This window comes from Contarinia nasturtii, unplaced genomic scaffold (genome assembly GCF_009176525.2).
Source record: "Contarinia nasturtii isolate CC-2019 unplaced genomic scaffold, AAFC_CNas_1.1 Cnas_scaffold_1037, whole genome shotgun sequence".
NCBI classification, from domain to species: domain Eukaryota; kingdom Metazoa; phylum Arthropoda; class Insecta; order Diptera; family Cecidomyiidae; genus Contarinia; species Contarinia nasturtii.
The window spans coordinates 4,817,449-4,837,691 of record NW_022198383.1 but is presented as its reverse complement, the minus strand read 5'-3'; the positions used below and the strand labels follow the sequence as shown (position 1 = coordinate 4,837,691).

General features: G+C 33.1%; 1 protein-coding gene and 1 pseudogene across 4 annotated transcripts; one reads left to right on the top strand and one right to left on the bottom strand.

Moving 5' to 3' along the window:
• Positions 1–523: 523 nt before the first annotated feature.
• LOC116343881 lies at positions 524–1,778 on the top strand (annotated as a pseudogene).
• Positions 1,779–1,782: 4 nt separating this feature from the next.
• LOC116343880 lies at positions 1,783–19,985 on the bottom strand. Of its 4 annotated transcripts, XM_031772173.1 has the most exons (12): positions 19,272–19,985; positions 6,191–6,787; positions 6,001–6,120; positions 5,745–5,831; positions 4,676–4,784; positions 4,487–4,610; positions 4,265–4,400; positions 3,789–3,857; positions 3,018–3,279; positions 2,739–2,910; positions 2,364–2,670; positions 1,783–2,284 (listed from the first exon to the last, which is right to left on the bottom strand). In XM_031772173.1, exons 2-12 carry the CDS (start codon positions 6,732–6,734, stop codon positions 2,166–2,168), a joined length of 2,049 nt encoding a protein of 682 aa, XP_031628033.1. In that variant the 5' UTR covers positions 6,735–6,787; positions 19,272–19,985; the 3' UTR covers positions 1,783–2,165. The 4 variants fall into 4 exon arrangements, with proteins under 4 accessions (XP_031628033.1, XP_031628034.1, XP_031628035.1 ...); XM_031772174.1 differs by lacking the exon at positions 3,789–3,857; XM_031772175.1 differs by lacking the exon at positions 5,745–5,831 and having other exon boundaries at positions 1,785–2,284; positions 19,272–19,981.
• Between the last annotated feature and the right edge of the window lie 258 nt (positions 19,986–20,243).

Below are 20,243 nucleotides of genomic sequence, written 5' to 3'. Positions count from 1 at the left end.
ATTAAAATTAATTTTTGATACACGAGAAATGTGTCTGAAAATGTTTAAATTTTGCATCTATCTCATATTCGAATAATTTTCAACAAATGTCTGTGGTTGCGTGAAAAAAATGATCATATTGTGGGATGATACAATTTTTTTAATAAATTATAATTATTTATCTAACGAACGACTCAATAAAGTCATATTAATTTCCATAATAAAATTTTGGTAATTTTTTTTTCAATTATTCCTCGATAAAATAAATTATAATTGAAGAACCCTCGAAAACATGGAAGAAATATTGAATTGATATTTATTTTAAACACCCTTGAGAAGAGAATGATTGTGTTAATTTACCTTGAATCGTATTCGTGTAGAAAATCCGTAATGATTTTTTCTTTATACATATTAATTTATTATTTTTGAAAATTACTACATTCATCCTAGTACTAGTAATGGTGTTTAAATTCGAATATTTGCTTTGCGTTGTGTTTGCGTTAAACGCACCATGTACGCATTGAATGTGTGGAGACTTCACAATGATTTGTCATTTTCTTGCTGTCAATGTATTGACACATCATCGTTAAACAAAATACAAAATTGATGAAAAAAACACATAAACTTAATTAGAAGAAAGTTTTTTCTTAGCTGAGAAACGGAGAATATAAACAAATAAAAGTTAAAAGTGAGTAAAACTTGTGGTATTTCACGATTACTCACAGTTCATAGAAACCATTAATTTTACATTATATGTACTTCTACATCACAGCTTTCGAATCTGAAGTTCGATAGAAATTAGCCAAGCTGGCTCGAAATCAGATGCGTCGTGCACAAGGTTATAGTTATCAGCCGTTATCCCAAGCGCCGGATCGGCCCAGAGATGATCTTATCGAAGATGAAAATCAACGGTTAACAGAGGAACTGCAAGAAAAGGTCGGTGCACTGAGATCGCTAACCATCGATATTGGACATGAAGTACGCTATCAAGATAAGTTACTGCGAGGTATTGACGATGATATGGATCGAACTGGTGGCTTCCTTTCAAACACAATGAATCGTGTTATTCGGCTTGGACGAAATGGACACCAAAAATATATGTTTTACATCTTTTTATTTGCATTGTTTGTGTTTCTGCTACTGTATTTTGTAATTAAATTCAGATAATATTCGAGGTATTGAAAAATAAATATCAGTTTGGTACATTGCTATTATTGAACTGATTGAGGTTTTTGTATATATAATCGCATAGGTCATGATTCCGATAATCCACATTTATATTAGCACTAATAAAAAAATACCAGTGAAGTGAACCGGTTTGACATTTCTCATTCAAACCGATTTCGGAGCGGTATCTCGGAATTGGTTTCGTTTTGTGTGAACGAAACGGAGCAAGCGGAACGTTCCGAGAATGGTTTGTATGGCCACGTATACGTGAATAGCAATGCACACTAATACACACACAGCCATTGTACGGTCGTGTGTACAGTCCAAACCATTGTCGGAACGTTCCAATTGCTCCGGTTCGTTCGGTAAGTGAAACCAATGAAATGGTTTGGTTTTGGTTCACTTCACTGAAAAATACGATATTCAGCATATAAACCAAACCTTTTTCTTATTATGCGTACGGAAGAGATGATTCGATCTTGTATCAACAAGTGTTTTCCCATGGGTCAAAATTGAAATAAAGTTATAAAATTTCATACAAACCGTTTCACCTTTTAAATTGATCTTACCTCTTTCATTGTGAAAATAAAACAACATTTTTATGGTTTGAATAAACATTCATATTTTCTTTATTTTTCAATGCGGCGATATTTATTTCTTTCTATTCACCGGTTTTCCGATTTTGGATATGCGTTTTTTTTTAATTCTACGACAAGCTCTCATTTATAATAAATATATAAATAATAAATGTGTTAGTCGTTACAAAACAAAAATATTGTCTCTAAAAACGCAAATTAGTGATAATTGTGTTCATTCTGCAATGAAGGAAGAGTTTCTTCATTTGATTGGAAGTGATTAGGCTTAAAAAAGTGTTTTAATATAATTCATTTTCGATCATTCGATACTACAAAAATGTCTAGTATAATAATATTTCTAATTGGGTAATAGATTTCTCATGTGGAATAATTGAGAATATTGCATTATTCGATTGCAATTTTTGTTAGTAAGGTCGTTTACAATTAGACATTAGTGGGCGCATCTAGTGCGCATATGATTGACTTCATTACAGCGGCTGCAGCAAGTGATGCATAATTTTGCCATTTTTTCGTTGTGATACCATCTTTATAGTCCGAAATTCCTTTTGAGTCGAGATAAAATGAACGAAATTAAAATTTTGTTATTGAAAAAAATTAAATTATTTTTTTAAAAATCATTACCTTTGACTATAATGAAACTATCACGACAATTTCCAATAATGCTGTCCAATACGGAGCTCATTTCAATATCAGTAGCGAGCAAACCATGCGTTCGTGCAAATTCAATACGTTCAGATTCAGATCGAATAATATCTTTGCCGGACCCGATGGGACCCAAGTGCAAACGATTCTCACCAAATGTATTTCCGTCAGCAGTAGTGTCTGTCGGTTGGGGATGCTGTACTTCGATCACTTCACCATTGCCAATATTCATGTACAATTTGTCTGTATTTGCTGCTGGACGGGTAAAATCGTTTTCGGTACGTTCCTGAAATTCATTTAATGTTTTAATTATAAATTCCATACAAAATGTCAAATTTGAATAATGAAACCAACTTGTAAATGGTGAAGTCCTTCTTTGATGTATTCATCCCATGGACGTTTTCCAGATACATGCAACAGATTTTTGGAAATTTCTTGCAAACATGCATTCACTGGATAGTATCGTCGTGTTCCCTGTTCATCACCACCATTGTAAAAATATATGCTCGGCTTTTCATTTGTATTTCTGAAAATGATCGAGATGATTTCAAATTCTTTTCTTTTTCTCTTCTTGATCTTAATTCTACTCAATCCTGGAATAAAGTAATTAATAATTGATATAGTGTCCCTTACCCATTGAACAATTGATTCTGATCAATGTGTGAAATAACAACGTCGCCAAGGCGAACATGCTTTTTGTAATCTGTATAATGAGGAATGCCTCCGGCAACACCAACAATGAACACATAATCGACTTTTTGAAATGTGCCCAATAGTCGTGTCGTCGTGTTTCCGGTGGCAGTCATTGCTTCGCGTGTACTACCGACCGATGGCAATTTCGTGCTGACAATACGATGTGCACCAATATTGCCCAACGTGTACACATTCGATTCACCTGAAATAAATCGATCAATTAAGGTAAAGAATCTACCAAATTAAAAGTTTCAATCTTCCACCAATATTTAAAAAAAAAGTGTGTGATTATAATTATGTTCCTGTCACCAAATTATATGCAGTCTTAAACCAATATTTATTTATTTATTTAGAAGCGAAATAAATGAAAAAAAAGAAACTATCAAATGAAATCATCAAAGTTGTCAGTCACTCAAGGACAAAATTATAATAAAATTACGCAAACGATTTTAAGTCAGTCAAGCGAGTCTTTTAAAGTGAAATGTCAAGTTTGTATTTTGTATAGTGCAGTATTGTTTACAAAAAAAACTAAATGTGTTGACGAAATAAACGAAAAAAATCTTAAATATAAAAATGAACATAAACAAAATGCCATATTATGACAACTTAAAAAAATGGAATTGAATGGTGGTGTCGACAAACCAAGGTGTGTGTATTATTGGGTGTATTGGTGGTCCGACAAAAAAATGTTTCATTTCAAAGTTTCCTTACCGAATCGTTTACTCTTCGTCATCTGTTGCGTGTGAAAACCGTTGGTTAGGTCTTTTTCAGGAGAGCTTCCTGTTTCGTTTGCATGTGAGTGCGTCAACATTGCCGTTTCGATTTCAAAACATTATTTGGTAGTCAAAGGATTTTTGGTTTGGTTTAGTAGAACAACAGTTGGATTTAAAATACAAATTATTGAAATATAAAAAAGAGAGAAAGATAAATAGGGTAGAGAGAAAAAATTAGCAATCTAAATCTGAAAATCAAGTATCAATTTAGTATTCTAAATTTGAAAATAGCATGCAATTAATTTGAGCAGCAATAAAACTTAATCTAAAAGCAAAATTCTTCCAATTTCAATGATTGATTGGATTTGAAAAAGATCAGTTACTTTATTTGAAGAGCAAATTAAAAAAAATACCAGGCTGAAATTTATAATAAATAAAAATCTCCCATATAACCATAATAAAATTCAAACTTACCGACTGTTGTATACCGAACGAATGTCTCTTTATTTTCCAACATAGCATCAACAGCCAATTTTTCACAATATTGTGCAGTTATAATGGCTATGGTTGGTTGCTTATTCGACGCAATGGTTGGCATTTGCTTGACGACCTAGTATGATAATTATCTCATTAGCACATTGTTTTCTCGTATTATTATTTTTTAACCCCGATTCGAAAGTTTTTTGACTTAATTACCTTAATTTCCGTGTCTTCGTGATGGATGCGGGTGAAGTGCTGGAATTCCATTGCTTTGATAATGCCACGACTTTGGAGTGACAGCATAATTTGAAGAACTTCTTCTTCGGTCCAGCCATGATTTCTATATCGTTATTAATTTCAATTTCATTAAGCATCAAATCATATGAGAAGATATTAAATGCTTACCGTGCTAAATCTTCTGGTGTAATTGGGTTCGGATATGCCTGTTCAATGTATTCCAACACTTTCTCGGCGGTTAATGGCACAAAGTCGTATTGTGAATCTTCAAACGAAACTGAATGAAGGCAAAAAAAATAATAAAAAACGTTACAGTACATGTGGGTGAGCAAGAATTGAAATGTCAGAAATCAACTGTTAAATAACACGAAATAAAAAATTTAATGGAAAACGCATGACAGTAAATCGTGGAAAGCAGAAGGTTGATCAAAAATTGCATTGTCACACATGACACATAGCATAAGATTTCAATCGCAATTCGTCAGATTCAAAAACGTGATTAGTGACATAAATGATTATTTTTGCACGGAATCGATTGGATTTTCACATGCAACGCGAATTAGTGGAGAAGCGAAATTAGATATTTTCCCAATGTGAAAGGCGTTATTTCAATTTTTTTTCAGTTTTTGAATGCAATGAATATTATTTTCGGTATTGGTTAAATAAAGAAAAACTCTATCCACCAATAATATCCCAAATTATATAATAAACAAAACAGGCAATTATTATTCTATTGATCAAACAATTTAATGATACAAACGGGTGAAACACAAAATTCGACGAGACAACAAAAAAAAAATACGATTTTAATTCGGAGCAAGAACCAACTAATTCATTCAAATCAATAAAGAAAAAATTGCCACAAAACATATAATTTAAAGAAATTTTCAGCTGAAAAGCGATATTTCTGTGTGATATCTTATTTTCGTTGAATTGCTGGCAAAACAATTCAAATTACGAATTAGCCCGGCAATATTAATGAAAGTTGAACAACGATTAAATGAGACAAATGGGAATGAGATGATTACAACTGTAATTTGTTTTTTTTTATTTTGCATACACGAAAACACAAAATACACAATAAACATTCAAAGACAGACAAAATGCGAGATAGAGAGAGAGAGTTAGATTTATTGTTATCGTTTATTTCGTTCATTTGGTTTAATAGATTTAGTTGTTGAGATTTGGTTTGTTTGCATGTTATAAACATCCAACCAGATATCTTTCATCACGTCACCTGTGCGGGCTTCACGCATCGCATCCATTGCTTCTTGATATTTACGCTCACAATCACCGTAACAATAAATCAAATGACCTTCTCTTGCTAAAATTTATTCGTTTAACACAAAGTTTCACAGTTTTTGTTTTTTTTTTTCAATTTTTCATACAAATTGCAAAAAATTTGAATGTTTAAACAAAGAAGTAAGTAAAGAGATAGAAAGAAGTAAGATAAATTTGATAGAATAATATTGTAAAATATATTTTTAACTTACGTGGTCGTGATGGTGGTGCGGACGTTTGTTCTAAAATACGAAGTTCAATTTCCAATGCTTGAATTTCATTGTAGCCCTTTTGCAGCAATTTCATAATTTTCTTTATGAATCCAACATAATCTAAGAAAATTTGTTTGTCACTTGTTATTTGTAAATCGAATGAAAACAAAATTAAGAACCAAAAGCATACCTCTTGGAAAGTCCTTCGGCTGAACCAGTTCACGGAAGAAATCTTGTGCAACGTGTGCTTGCTTCTCTTCGTTGGATAACCACGATCGGAACCAAAAACGAAGTGTTCGCGCCTCTTGTGAGTGCTGTCCTGTATTACCGCTGACCAAAAATACACGAAATTCCAGGCTTAGTTGTGCTTGTGGCATTTGTGATTTGGATTGGCCATTGACAGTGTCTTTGTTGATTATGATGCCCGTGTGATCGCCGCCGGCCACATGCTGTCGTTCATTGATGCTGTCAATAAGTTTTCTTTCGATTAAAATCACCGTTGAATTTGAGGTCTTTCCTTTTGGTGTCATCACGACTTTTTCCTCTTCGAGCGGTGGCACCGAAGAATTGTGATGATTATGATGACTATTACCGTTCTGTGTGTAGTTCAATTGACTACTGACATTATTTGTTTCATGCGAACTGTGATTTGTCGATTTTGCTTTTGTTGGCTTTGGTGGCGGTGGTGGTGGTGCATGTTGGGGATGTTGTATGCGCGTTTCAAACGTTGCCATTGTGTGTGTGTATGTGTGTTGTGGTTACGTGCTTATGTGTCGTTCGATTTACCCTATAATTTTTGATTTCCACAAAATGAAAAATAAAAGAAATTCGATAAATAGTTTGTTTTGATTATAGCTATTTTAGGGTTGGCACAACGAAAAATTATAAATATATGAATATTTCATCGTGTATTCGAAAGCAAAATTATGTTTATTTTGAAATCACTCCGAACTACTTAAAATCTCGTTGAAATAAATCGCAAAGTGATCGAATTTAATCTAGGCGTCGATTAGTAAACAAATCCGTTTTCGTGTCGACACATAAGTGATCGTAATGAAAGCATAAACAATGATTCTGGTATGTGGAGTCTACATTTCAATTTGTTCTCATCACGTTGAAAATGCATTCCGCAATGATGAAATGGAATACATTTGGGTCTGGTTTAAACGTTGCGCCATGCGCTCTAAATTTCTCTGTGTCAAATGCGTGCGCGTCCAAATAAAAGCAATCTATATATAGATGTACATGGATTGTCGAGTCGATTGTAAATAAATGATCAGAAGAATTCTCATCAGAATTGGCATGTGGAAAGATTAAAAATCAGCTGGACTCCTGTATTACACTGGTGAGTCTGTTTACTTCACAAATAAAAATACTTGGCATTTTACACTACGAAATTTTACAGAACAGTTCCAAAACTGAATCCGTTTGAGTTTCCAAATCAAAATTACGGACTCAACCCTAGTTCAGGTGGTTATGGTTTCAGTTATGTACACATAGACTGTGTATAGCGTAAAACACGTAACCAATAATCAAAGGAGAAGAGGTACTCTGGAAAAAGAAGTCATCGGAATGTCGCTTCAAAAATTCAGTTGTTTTCAAAGTTTTGTTTCTTTTCTCTGCCACGCGATTTTTGCGTCGAAATCGAAATGGAAAGTATGACCGTGATATCGCGACCATCCAAACAAAATAATAAAGCAATGCAAAGCAACGTGCTTCGTAAATGGATCAAAACCGAATGAAATATTTTCATTTGATTTTCAGCAAGCATTATCGCATCAGCTTTGTTTCTACGATTTCAACAGTAACACAAAACAAAACAAAACAAAACAGAAACAAGTGAGTTGAATGAATCTTTCGCGCAGCGAGAGTGCAGCAAATTTGAAACACTTGGTCGCTTTTCAACATTAATAACAAGTAATCGTTTTACTTCATCGAAATTTTAACGATGGTTCTTTTGCATATTGCATTTCACGCATTTACTTGGTTTAGTCTCATGTTCACGAGTGAATAAAAAGTGCATTATTATGAGTCCGAATTCCACATGTTTTTATCATTCAACTGGATGAAAATGTATAGTTATAAACAGAGCAAACTTCGAGACACATAAAATGATCATTCCAATATACGTATTCTATAATTAACAAACGAAGAGAGTAGTTCTTAGAGAGATTGTTTAAATTTTGTTGGGATCGATGTTCAGTTTTTATTCGCTTGAAATCACTCGAAACTAATCAGCCAGAAAAAGTCTTAACAAATAAATAAAATTCAACATAAGAATTTTCTTGTTCTGTTCTTATTTCTAAAACGAACAAACTGGGTCAACGCAAATTTATGGGCGATTTCCTGATGTAATCACAATGTTATACATTATATGGTAAAACGTATCTTTTGAATATGGATGTGTTCACAATATTAGCTCATGCATGTCGCGAAATGTATTAGAAAAGAGAGAGAGAGAGAGAGAGAGAGAGAGAGAGAGAAGAAAATGAAATGAAAAGGAGAGAGATAAGTATCTTGAGTCCTATACATAAGCAAATATTCAATAAATCTATCCGAAGAATGCGTTTACTTTCAATTTCAAACCCATAAACATGACAACTTTGCAGCAAATTTGTTGGTGTGTTAAAAATAAATTTTATCGCTTGACGAGTTCAAAGACATCACCAAATCTTTAAATGTGTCACGTTTTTATCTATCCAGGTTTAGAATAAATCTTCCAAATGTGTAAAATTATGATCAAATTTCATTTTAAATTCATGGAAATAAACATTCTTGGTGCAGCAATAATTCATTAGCCGAGCCTCTGAATGTATAACTGATGCATAGTGGCAGTGAGTGCATTTTATTTACAGAATAATCAAAACCTTGTTTCGTCGGATTGTTCATGCGTATTTTCAAAACGATACAAAAATTAAAATGCATTTTTTCAGATTTACTAGAATCAACGATTTTACAACTTGAACTCAGTAAATAAAAGAAATATTATTCCAAAGTACAAATAACGATTTCACAGTACAGAGTTCCATACGCCCCCAAATGTATTCTCAAATAGTAATAAAATATGTCAACATGCTTTAATCAAATTTATGATAATGGCATAGTGCACGCTCATTCCAACGAATTTCACACATTTGCCAAAGATTTTAATTTGAAAATATAAAATTAATGTATACAAAAAGGGCATAAGATACCACCCATTAATGGAATTTTAAGTCCAAAACAATTTGCGGAATGTAATAGTTTTAGAACCGTTTTCATTTGATATAAGTATTATAATAACCTACATCTAACAAATATTTTCGACAATATACACCATTATACTAAAACCTTCGTATGCAAATATATATAAATATACTCGCAGAGTGAAGTTCCGGTGACGCCAGTATTTGGGATTGATGTTTACCTTATAATTTATAAGTTATAAATACAGACTACCAGGGAACGATAAATGACGAAATTTGAGCGAGAGACATAGAAATCAAGAAATGGGAAACACACCCCATAGAACGTATTTTTTTGTATGGTTAACCGGACTAATTGAAAAGTAAACATCACATAGTGTGCAATTGTGCATGGTATTTAATTTAACAAAAATCGATAGCGCTGTTTGATTTTGTGCTGGCTGCGTGTGAGTCGTTGTTGGTTGGTGAGTATTTTGTTTCCATGTCATGCAGTATTATTGACGTTCATCACGAAACAACTTCAAATGGGCAGCCAGTAGTTGGTATAATTCAATATTTCTAATTCGTATAACATGCGAGCATTGTTGTTGTTTTTAAAAAGGTGCTCTTTACCGAGTACTCATGTGTGACTTTGTTTAAGGAAAATAATGATTCCGTTTTAGCTCTGTCACAACAATTCAATTTGCAGTCAAAGAAAAAAAGGGGGGCAAAGAACATGGGTATCAATTTTTGTTTTGTTTCTTTATTTTCGACACACCACACGTCTAGTGTATGAGAAATCTATTGGCGCGGTGTCAATTGCCATGTGAACTATTTGAGAGTTGTCAAAAGGCCACAAAAAATCGAGTAATAATTTTTTTGTTTTCGTTTAATTCACGAGAGAACAGCAAGTGTTTTATTTTTAATGAATCGCGCATTTGTGTGAGGTCATTTGACCTTGAATATTGACTAAATAATTGACTCATAAAATTCAAATTTGTCACATGAATGGATGAAGTGGCTGCTTCCACGGAAAGTGGAAGAAGCTGATAACTCGAATGAATGACTCGATTCATAATGTCAGTCATAATGTTTTCTCTCATGAACGCAATCGGTTATTTACTACATGTATGTTTTACCCGCCCAAAAATTCATCGTCAATGATTCAAATGCACTCATTTGTTAGTCTCAACAATGTAATTTTTTTGAAATAATAGCAATTTCTCTCATCCCAACCGATTATATAGCGATAATGTGAATGGATGTTCGAAAAAAATTGGAAATTGATTGATGCTAATTCAATGTCATTGTAATCTGAATGGAAAATTATCGCTACCGCAAAAACCAATAAAAAATTACATTTTCCATGAGAGGCGTCTCTCTCTGGTACTTTTATTTCACAAGAAAGTAACTATTGCCATTCACAAATCATTCAACGTAATTCAATCAAAGCTGTAATCTTTGAGAAATAATTTCAACATTTCGAAGTTCAACCAGATTGTTGTGAATTCAGTTGAATTATAAACAAGGCTAGCCGAACATTCAATATTAAAATCAATTCTACGAACGGTGGAATAAAGTAACCGCATGCACAGATCGTGTGTTCGTGTGAAACGCGACACAAATTCTCTCGTTTGGCGTTGAAGCCATTTATTGTAGCTTGCAATGCAAGTGAATGCGTGTTAGATCCACTGTTCATCTTGTACACGTTCATAAATGTATGTCATTCATGTAAAACAATACAAGCGTAATTATTTTCAATAGCTTATTTTTTTACAAATTATCATTTTATTTATTGCCTAAATGAAACAATTAAAAATATCTTCACATGCAGGCACAACATATTTCGAAACTCCCCAAAACGAAACACATTTTTCATTCATTGAAGAAAAAATTAAACCAAAACCTGACGTCCGTACAATGTGGGTCTTTTGCGAATAAAAAATTATTGAAAAATTGACACGTCTCTGACGATATTCAAATAATTAACTGTTTTGTTGGTATGAGTCTTTTTTTCAATTTCATTTTTATACTGACACTTCGAATGGGTACACAATACGCATAGTAATAAGGTAGAAACGTGATTCATTTCGTACTACGCAACCAGCAAAGGTGAACAATAAAACAGTATTCTAAATCTGTCGTTCGTGCCAGCACAGACAAAATGAAAAAACGCATATCGAATGTGTGTACTGGGCACTCTTCAAAGAAAAAACATTTCAGCGAGTATTGCGTGCTACTGCTGCTGTGTGGGCATTCATTATAAACTCTTTATGAGAGAGCGACTGAAAGGGAAAACAAAAAACACAAACCAAAACAATAAAAACCAAATAAACGTACAAGATCACGGTAGTTTGTAAACAAAAATAAACCACGATGATTCACAATGGTTTGTTTCAATTGGATTACAGCATCGGCACGTATGTCAACAAGGAATTGTTATATATTCACATTCAAATATGTGCTTTTTTCAGTAGACTGCGAATGCTGTTAATATCATTGAGACTTCCGAATGAAAGATTGCGGAAAAGTAAAAGTACTTCAAATGTCAGTATCGATTGAAATTCCGACGATTTGCATTTCTATTCACCGAAATGGCCCGTGGGTTCATTACGTTCACATGATCTATGAATCATAAACGTCGAATTTTACAAACCATATTAAGATGAAAGTAAAGACGCAAAAATAGATTTTAATGCGTAAATTTCATTGATTGCGCTCATACAAAGACAATAAAATTAATCGCTCTCAGTGTATTCTCTCAGAGTAACATCTATTTTTCGGTTGTTTTTTATTTTCAATTCGACCAACGTTGCGGTAGCGCCAATCTCATTTATGTTTGCTACATATTTACACGACTCTAGTCATTCCAAGAAATGAAACATTGATTTCAAATACTTAATTTATTAAGATCACTTTATATGGGCGATTCATTGAAATGAACAATGCAAAAAAAACAATGCGGAAAATACATTAGCAATAATTTATGATGCCTGAAGATATGTTGCGGGGAAAAAACGACATCGGATCATGAACTGAGAAGTAAAAAAGGCAATGACGACTGACAATGATTTATCGCGTCTATTCATCTAATACCAAGTAAAGCAACGAAAAATTTCTATTTTTTTGTTCGATTTTTGCGTACTTATAACAGTGGCATCACCAAACTCAATGGAAACGTATAAAATCATCAGTAGTTTTTCAAGAATATCGAGTGAGAGGCGTTGAAAATGAATATCGAAAATTGATGATATTAGTTGAAAGTCGACAAAAAACCATTTTCAAATGAAACGGCCTGTCATCAACAGTTTTGTTCTGAAACGAACCCTTTTTTTCATTGCACAACAACGCATGTAGTTTGTTCTCAATCACGTTTATTCATCGATATATCGCATATATCCAATCATTGGATTGTGTACGTATAAAATCCAATAGTTTGTTGACGGAACTAAAATCATTTCAATTAAAACTGTTGATTAATTTCGAAGCATATTTGAAATTGAACATTTTGTTAAGTGGCTCTGATCGACACAAGACGAAAAACATGACTTTAATTAACCAGTAAATCTATTAAGCCATTTGATGATGTCAATAAATAAATTCGACCTATCAGTTAAGCGTATTGCGACAAGTATGATCCGGAGTTACGTAAAAAAATGCTTGAAAATTATATACATCAGCAAAAACGAACAATCGATTCCTATTGAGTTGAACGTTCAACATGAATGAAAGAAACTAATTGATGATTTTTTCTGTCTGTGTAACAAACTCAACTAGAACGTAGTCATTTAGTACTTGCCTCGGTGGTATGAGAACCGAGCCTGCATCGCATGCCTGCCTATAATGTGAATGCATTCAACCTAATAATGGCGGGTGTCAATGGGCGACTGATATCCTCATTTCAGTGCACGTCAGTTAATTGATTCGGTTCGTTCTAGTTGAATAAATGATATCTATTTTTCTAACATACAATTCTGCTTTAAAGTGAATTAAATGGGATTGTCTGTGAAAGTTGGGGATGCTTAATTGAAATTACGTAACTCGCATTGAAATGTTTCTTTTTGTAATGCGCGCGATTAACTAATTAAAAAATTGGAGAGGACACGAATTGTTCGTGACACTATTTACATGGCTGAAAGTAAAGCATCAATGGTGAAAAAGTTATTGAATGGAACGAAACATCATCATTATCTATGTTAATTTGGTTCACATTCTCGTAATGTTGTTTTTTGTTTATTTTCGTGAAAACACGTGCTTAGTGTGAACGCAACGCGACAATGTGTCAATGAAAAATATAAAAAACCATCCATTGTTCAAGGCCCATACATTGTTCGGTACCATATATTTTATCATTATTTCAACAATAATAATGCTCATTTAATGTTTTTCTTTTGTTTGCTTTTTGTATGTATAGAAATTTCTGTATATCCGTTGACATCTATTTCCCAAAAAAATACATTCTGATTCGTATTGCGCTGTAGTATGAAATCAAATGTGCCCATGTTTACATACACACAACCCGTGTTTACTGATATTAACAAACACAGCCGGTCACCTGTGGAGAGATAAAATATCTGTCGATTAACGAAGCCAAGCAGCATGCTGATATTACAATGTCATTGCCAACACAAATGAATTTTGAATTATGGGGTTTTTCATGTCTAGAAACTTTATAGTTTGCGGTTAATTGCTGTGCAATGCTAGTACGTCTTAATATGCAATGAAAAGAGATATCCAATAAAAAGATTTGTTGTACTGCAAAACAACTACTGAAAATGTGTAAATAAATTTATGTTTTGTTTACCACCGAGCATTCAAGGTGAGTGAATATCAAAACTATGTAAGACACATTATGCCGTTATAACACACCGACACGTTCAATGAATGATTTTAGATTTCGGCTCTGATTGCTTATGCTATCATCGTCCAACATTTTTTTTTATGGAAATGTAAAAATACGATGAAATATCTTTTCTAAGGTACGTGAATACACCGCATTATTCTAATAGTCGAAATTTTCTTAGGTGCATAAATTAGTTTTTTTAGTAAGATCTTTGAACTAAATCCGACAAGTATATTATTTAACTGTTAATATCAAATAATTTTACTATTTTGAACAACTTATTTGGCAACAACAGCTCTTATCTTTAAGGAATTTGTTCCAAGAAAAAAAGATTTTCTGAACGAATTGAGTTGTATTATATTCAACTCTATAACAGAAACCGAAGAAAAATGTCATTATGATTCTTCCAACGTTCAATTTTAACAATACTAAATATATTTTCTTTAATGGAAGTCCCAAATTCACACGTACGACATTTTGGTTAGAAATATTCCTAGTGTGATTATATGACACTCAATTACATTTACCTTTTGTGAAATGACACAAACTCACGTCAACCAATTTCCGTTCGAAAAAAAAGTATACAATGGTCGAACGAGGAACACAGAAAGGCGAATCTAAGTGTAACCCTAATATATCGTCCTGGTATTTATGAAATATTGATTGTCGTGAGCAGAATGAAAATGAAATGGAAACGTGCATTTTTCAGAGAAATTCTTATGAGTAATACATGGGAAAAAAGCCATAATAATTACTTTTGCTGGGTCATGTCCACCCGTATTATTTGAAACATAATAATAATTACACACATTCCACTGGATAGTTATTTATAAATGAACTAGTTTTGTGTAGAAAATACACATATTGTGTGCTAGCATGCCAATTTCAATACGAACATTTAAAGTTGCAAGCAAAACTAAAACATGGTATTACATTTTATCTTTCCAAAGATCTGAATATCTTTCAATTGAAGATGTTCTTTCAAACATTCATTTGAATAAACACTTCAGGTTCTTTTGATGGAAATTGGTTTTTTCCGAGCTGCTAACTTTTCATAGCGAATTTCATTTCCGACTCAATCATTTCGTCATTATGCTCATACTTTTAAATGCATAGTGTGTGTTTGAACGGCGGATTCTGTTTGTGCATGAGAGAAACGTAAACATAGTTGCACTATATATTTTGATTACCTTTCCATGAATGCAGTGGGTGTACGTTCGTACAATTTTGTAAAACCGTAAATAAAACGAATGATGTCATACAAAATGCACTGTATGTCTTCGTTTCATGTTACGAAGTCCAAACAAAAAACTGAAAGAAAGTTTGCACATCGGCTTATTCGGGTTCAGTCCAGTCAGACAGTGTGTGTGTGTGTGTTTTTGATTTTTGGTTCAGTGAACTTTTTGCTTATTTGATTCCATGCCAACAATATTGTAATACGCTCCAAGAAAATGACGAATGCACAAATTACATTTTTCCGGTAATTCTCTGATATCGCAATCTATAGATATTCCTTTAATATATTGACGCTGATTAGAACATATTCTGTAACAGTCCAGTCAAATGGATTAAGCAGAACAGACAGACAAATGTCAAGTGTATGGAATGAAATAATCGATGCAGTTTTATTGCTTACGAACCCTTTACCACTTGTACACATTATCCAATTAAGACACTGTAACTCAATATGTGAGCATGGCATTGAAAATAATACGGATACATAGTTGCGAATGATTTGTAGTATGAGTTACTTCATCATCGATTAAATTTGCGCCAAGTGGAAGGACCTGCTCTGATGCGATAAGCTCGAAGACATAACAAACTCATAATTCGACGTAGTTTTGCTGTATAGATAAATTGTCTAAGACAATATATCGAACTCTCCATTGCACTTCGTCAATTTCTTTTCAATTTGGAATTCCTCGGTATGTAATCACATATTGTATTCGATTAATGCCCATTGTGCAAAAAAGATGCAGATAACAAGCGTATACAAAAATAGTGAACATTGTTTGGACGTGCAAAATTCAGCAAAAGACTTGAATATCGATTCAATTTATCTGCATTGTTTTATCATAATGTTGATGTTATTTTTGGAAGTTTGGCTTGTGTTTTATTTTTCATTCTCTACAATTCGTAGAAAACTCCCAATGTTGAATTCACATAAAATTATCTCTCCCATTCAAATGCAAAATTTATTTTTCACATTACTTGTTTTACGATTCAATTACCCGCTCTACATCCGTTCAGATATGCTTCACTGGAAATTAGTCAAGTATCGTATTGTGTGACGGCAATTTATAATAAACTCTTTAATTTCAAATAAATTGCACTGACGGAGATGAAAATTGCAAATGATGATGATGGCAATAAAACCACGGTAGCCTTGCTATCAATGAAGAAATTCGAAAAAATGCTTAAATTTAAAGTGAACATGTGTCGAAATGAAGAGATAACACTTCCCTTGCGTTTGTGGCACTTTTTTTTACTGTTGCGTCATTTGCATATGCTAGCAAAATTCCATGTCACACAGTATTTTGCCTGAGGCGTGCACATCGCTCATTTAACACGCTTCAGATAAGAATCTCTCATTTTTCACCCGGAAAATTCGAAAAGGGAAGTGCTTTCCACTTTATGAAGAGGAAAAGAATCTGAATAAATGAAAAGTGCTGCTCAATGCATTTTAAATGTGATACAAATTTGTATGTGGGCTCTGAAAATGTTAGAGATAAAAGCAAAACGGTCGTCGAAATGAAAAATAACCCCAAAGTGCAACAACCTAATTTTAATTCCTTGGCTTTTTCAACCAATTACATGGGATTTCAAAGTGTAACACACTATTTTGCATACACGAATAAAGGTTAAAAGAACAATCTATATGGAAAATACCAGCTCAATGCTTGTGTGTGTACGAAAAAGGTTTGGGTCCATGTTATTTGGTCGGCTTACACACACACACAAACGAAACACTCTAATCCGAATGGTGTCGTGCACTTATCATTAATTCGCTTCAATGCATTTGGAATGAAGCACCGTATATTTACACAAAATAACAATTGAAATATAATTTTATTCCGAAATGAATGAATGGGCTGGTTTTTATTGTTTGTGTTGTTGTTGCTGCTCATTTACATATGAGTGAGTATTGAAATTATTCAACGAAATACGCAAAGTCAATACCATCAAAATGCACTATATTCAGTACCACCTAACTCAAATGGGAATTTCGTTGTTTGGAACGAAATTTTTTCGATTTAAATAAATTGACACGGCATAATATCCATTGCGTCCACAAACAATCATTGCCAAAACTGTAACATCATATTTTGGCCGTAGGGAAATTTAAAAAAAAATCAAACATAATTAAAAGAGTTTTTCAAACGTTATATTCGATTGCATTCAAACGTTGTTCTATTGAAGAAAGTAACTGTGATACATCAACCGAACGTCTAGATGAAGTTTCGAGAACGTCAAAAGACACGGTAAAACGTGCATTACGCAGGAAAAGATCTAAAAATTTATACAGGAAAGGTGACACCTTTTCGAAACGGTATAAGTTAAATAATGCAATATAGCTGTCCTTCGAAACCTCAATCGAATATAGCACAAAATAATTCTTTTTCATAACATTTTGTATATATTTTTTATATTACAAGAAAAGGTAACTGTTGATAATCCCTCGGCAAAGCAAATATTCTTTGGTATATTCCATCGTCTTTTATTGCACGCATAAATCACATGAAAATGAAAATAAGGAACTGAAAGCCTGTGTCGCAGAGATTATGATCCACTGCTAACGTGCTACAAGATGTACGTTTTCTTCTACCTTCAGAGCCCATCCAATGATGAAAACTAATAAATGCAAGGGATGTTGAGTTTTTGTACTACATGGAAAAAGTAGGGAACAAACGGTTTATCGTCACTGCATCTATCTCATCTTATGTGTTTTTTTTAGTATTCACATACTCTATATGTAATAAACAGCGATTGCGTATATATACAATTTTGGGAAAAAATCATCTTGCTTGGTCGACGCAATGCCGTTTTGGTAAGGGCACACAATAAACGTTTATGTAGTTTGTTTGCACCATAATTTTTTATATTCAATCGCATTACACAAAAATTAAACTCAAATCGGAAAATATGAATTGCAGTAACTGTTTGCTCAAGCGTAACGAAATTCGTTTTATTTTTCTCTTTTTCATCTATGTGTTCGACGATTGAATAATAAAATTCTGTTATCTTGCATTATGTGTTTGGTTTTCGGCGAATTTCAAAAATCGAATTGCAACAACGGAAATATATTATCAGTCTGAATTGCGTCATTTTGCAACAGACTGAAAACATAAAAATTGAAAATATATTTTTTTTACGATTTAAATGCAAAAGTAACAAGCGCTTGCTAGACATTGGATTGTATTCATATGTACTGTTGCTTATCTAAAGTTTTGGAAAAACCTTGACACTTGGGTTCGTTCTGATTTTGATATGAACCATCAAGTTGTAGCAGCGAAACATCAAGCGATCTGTACATTATTTATTTATCGACGACATACATCATCAACATTTCATTTTTCTACTTCATGCTCACGGTAAATAGAAAAAATATATATAAATTAATTAGAAACTGATCTCGGTTAAACAATATCATTTACGATTGATTTTCTTTCTAGATATCGGTCGACAATAATAAACAAAGTGTATTATATTTACTTAGCTAGTTCGTAGATAAGAGCCGATAAATATACACATAATATCGAAGTGCTGAATGCGTGCTTCCAAGAATATTTTTTTTTCTTGACAAGCTTCAACAGGAACACTATTTATATGAAATCACGATTTTAATTTCAAATACGTAGAATATAAAAAACAGCATTTTGCTAAATGGCGTGTGACTCATAGTTTTTTTGTATTTATGTAAGTCTGATACATTTGACGTCATTTCATTTTTTTCGTCGATGATTTTACATCTTTGGCAAAGTGTTGTCATCATCGCTGAATAAAACCTTGATACTGTTGTTTCGTTGCTACAACCAGACAAAGCTGTAGATTTGTTTAATTTCAATTATTTTTTATAGGAACTAGTTTTTTCTCAGCTTCGAAAAACTATGCCCAAGTATCTATAATTTTCTCGATACATATTCAAATATGACCGCATTATTGTTCTCAAACGCCGGCAATTATCATTTCAACTAATGCAACTAATTCTATGAGAGTTCAAGGGGCGATGAAAAAATATTAATTGTTTGTAATTAAATTCTTACCGAAAAGATTCTATGTTGCTCTTGCACCGGCTATCTCTGTTTAATTCTTTCCAATTCAATTAAAATTCTTCGCACTTGGGAACAATTGTTCTCTTTTGTATTCAATAAACGTAATTTTTCGAATGAATTCATAAAAATTTTCCGACTAACATCTGAAGAAAAAAAACACAGTTTATTCTTCGATCACTTCAAGTTTGATTAGCCCAAAAAAGAGATGAATGCACACAGACACACTAAAAATACAAATAACGTCAATGCAAATTGAACTCAATTAACATTTGGCACTTATATTCGCCTATTTTCTTACGAAACCGGCAATGTTACACACAGATGAGCAAACTGTGTGATAATTTCGAACTGATAGCACACTATTGTACAGCACTTCAAGGTAAATTGGTTTATTATTATATTGTTTTCAACGTGTTTTGTACGAAATATCGGCGAATGATGTCATTAATTGAAAATTCATTGGAATATATAGTCGCGAGTTCAGTCTGATTTAATTACCATAAAACGAAAAAAAAACGTTGTATATATTTTAACCATTCAAATTTGATTTTTATTCTTAAATCCGGCTCTATCGATATTTCAAAGCACTGTTTGTTCGACTAATGAAAATAGCAACAACAACAAATTTTGCGCAAACCGCTCTCTCAAAAACACGACTTTTTCGGTTAACGTTTGAATATCATCTGTTGTGTGTATACGGCGAGTGCCGATTTGTACGAACGACTGCGACGACGGTTGTACTCATAGTTTATTTACGAATAAATGTTTGATTGTGTTTTGAATGACTAATACGCTTCGGCAGCAGCGGCTAGTGTCTGTATGGTGCACGCGTTCTCCCTCTGTCTCGCGTCTCGCACATCTGTCTCTTACACACGATGCGTACAATCTCGGTGTGTAGAACGCATCAAATAACAAACACACGAATATATATTCTATATGATTCACGGTTTTATTTTTTTGGAG

Coding starts and splice junctions, on each gene's coding strand:
- LOC116343880 (XM_031772173.1), bottom strand. CDS start 6,734: ATGGCAACGTTTGAAACGCGCATACAACATCCCCAACATGCACCACCA. Junction 3,280..3,788: donor GACGAAGAGTAAACGATTCG/GTAAGGAAACTT, acceptor GATTTATTTCAG/GTGAATCGAATGTGTACACG. Junction 2,285..2,363: donor TAGTTTCATTATAGTCAAAG/GTAATGATTTTT, acceptor TCGACTCAAAAG/GAATTTCGGACTATAAAGAT.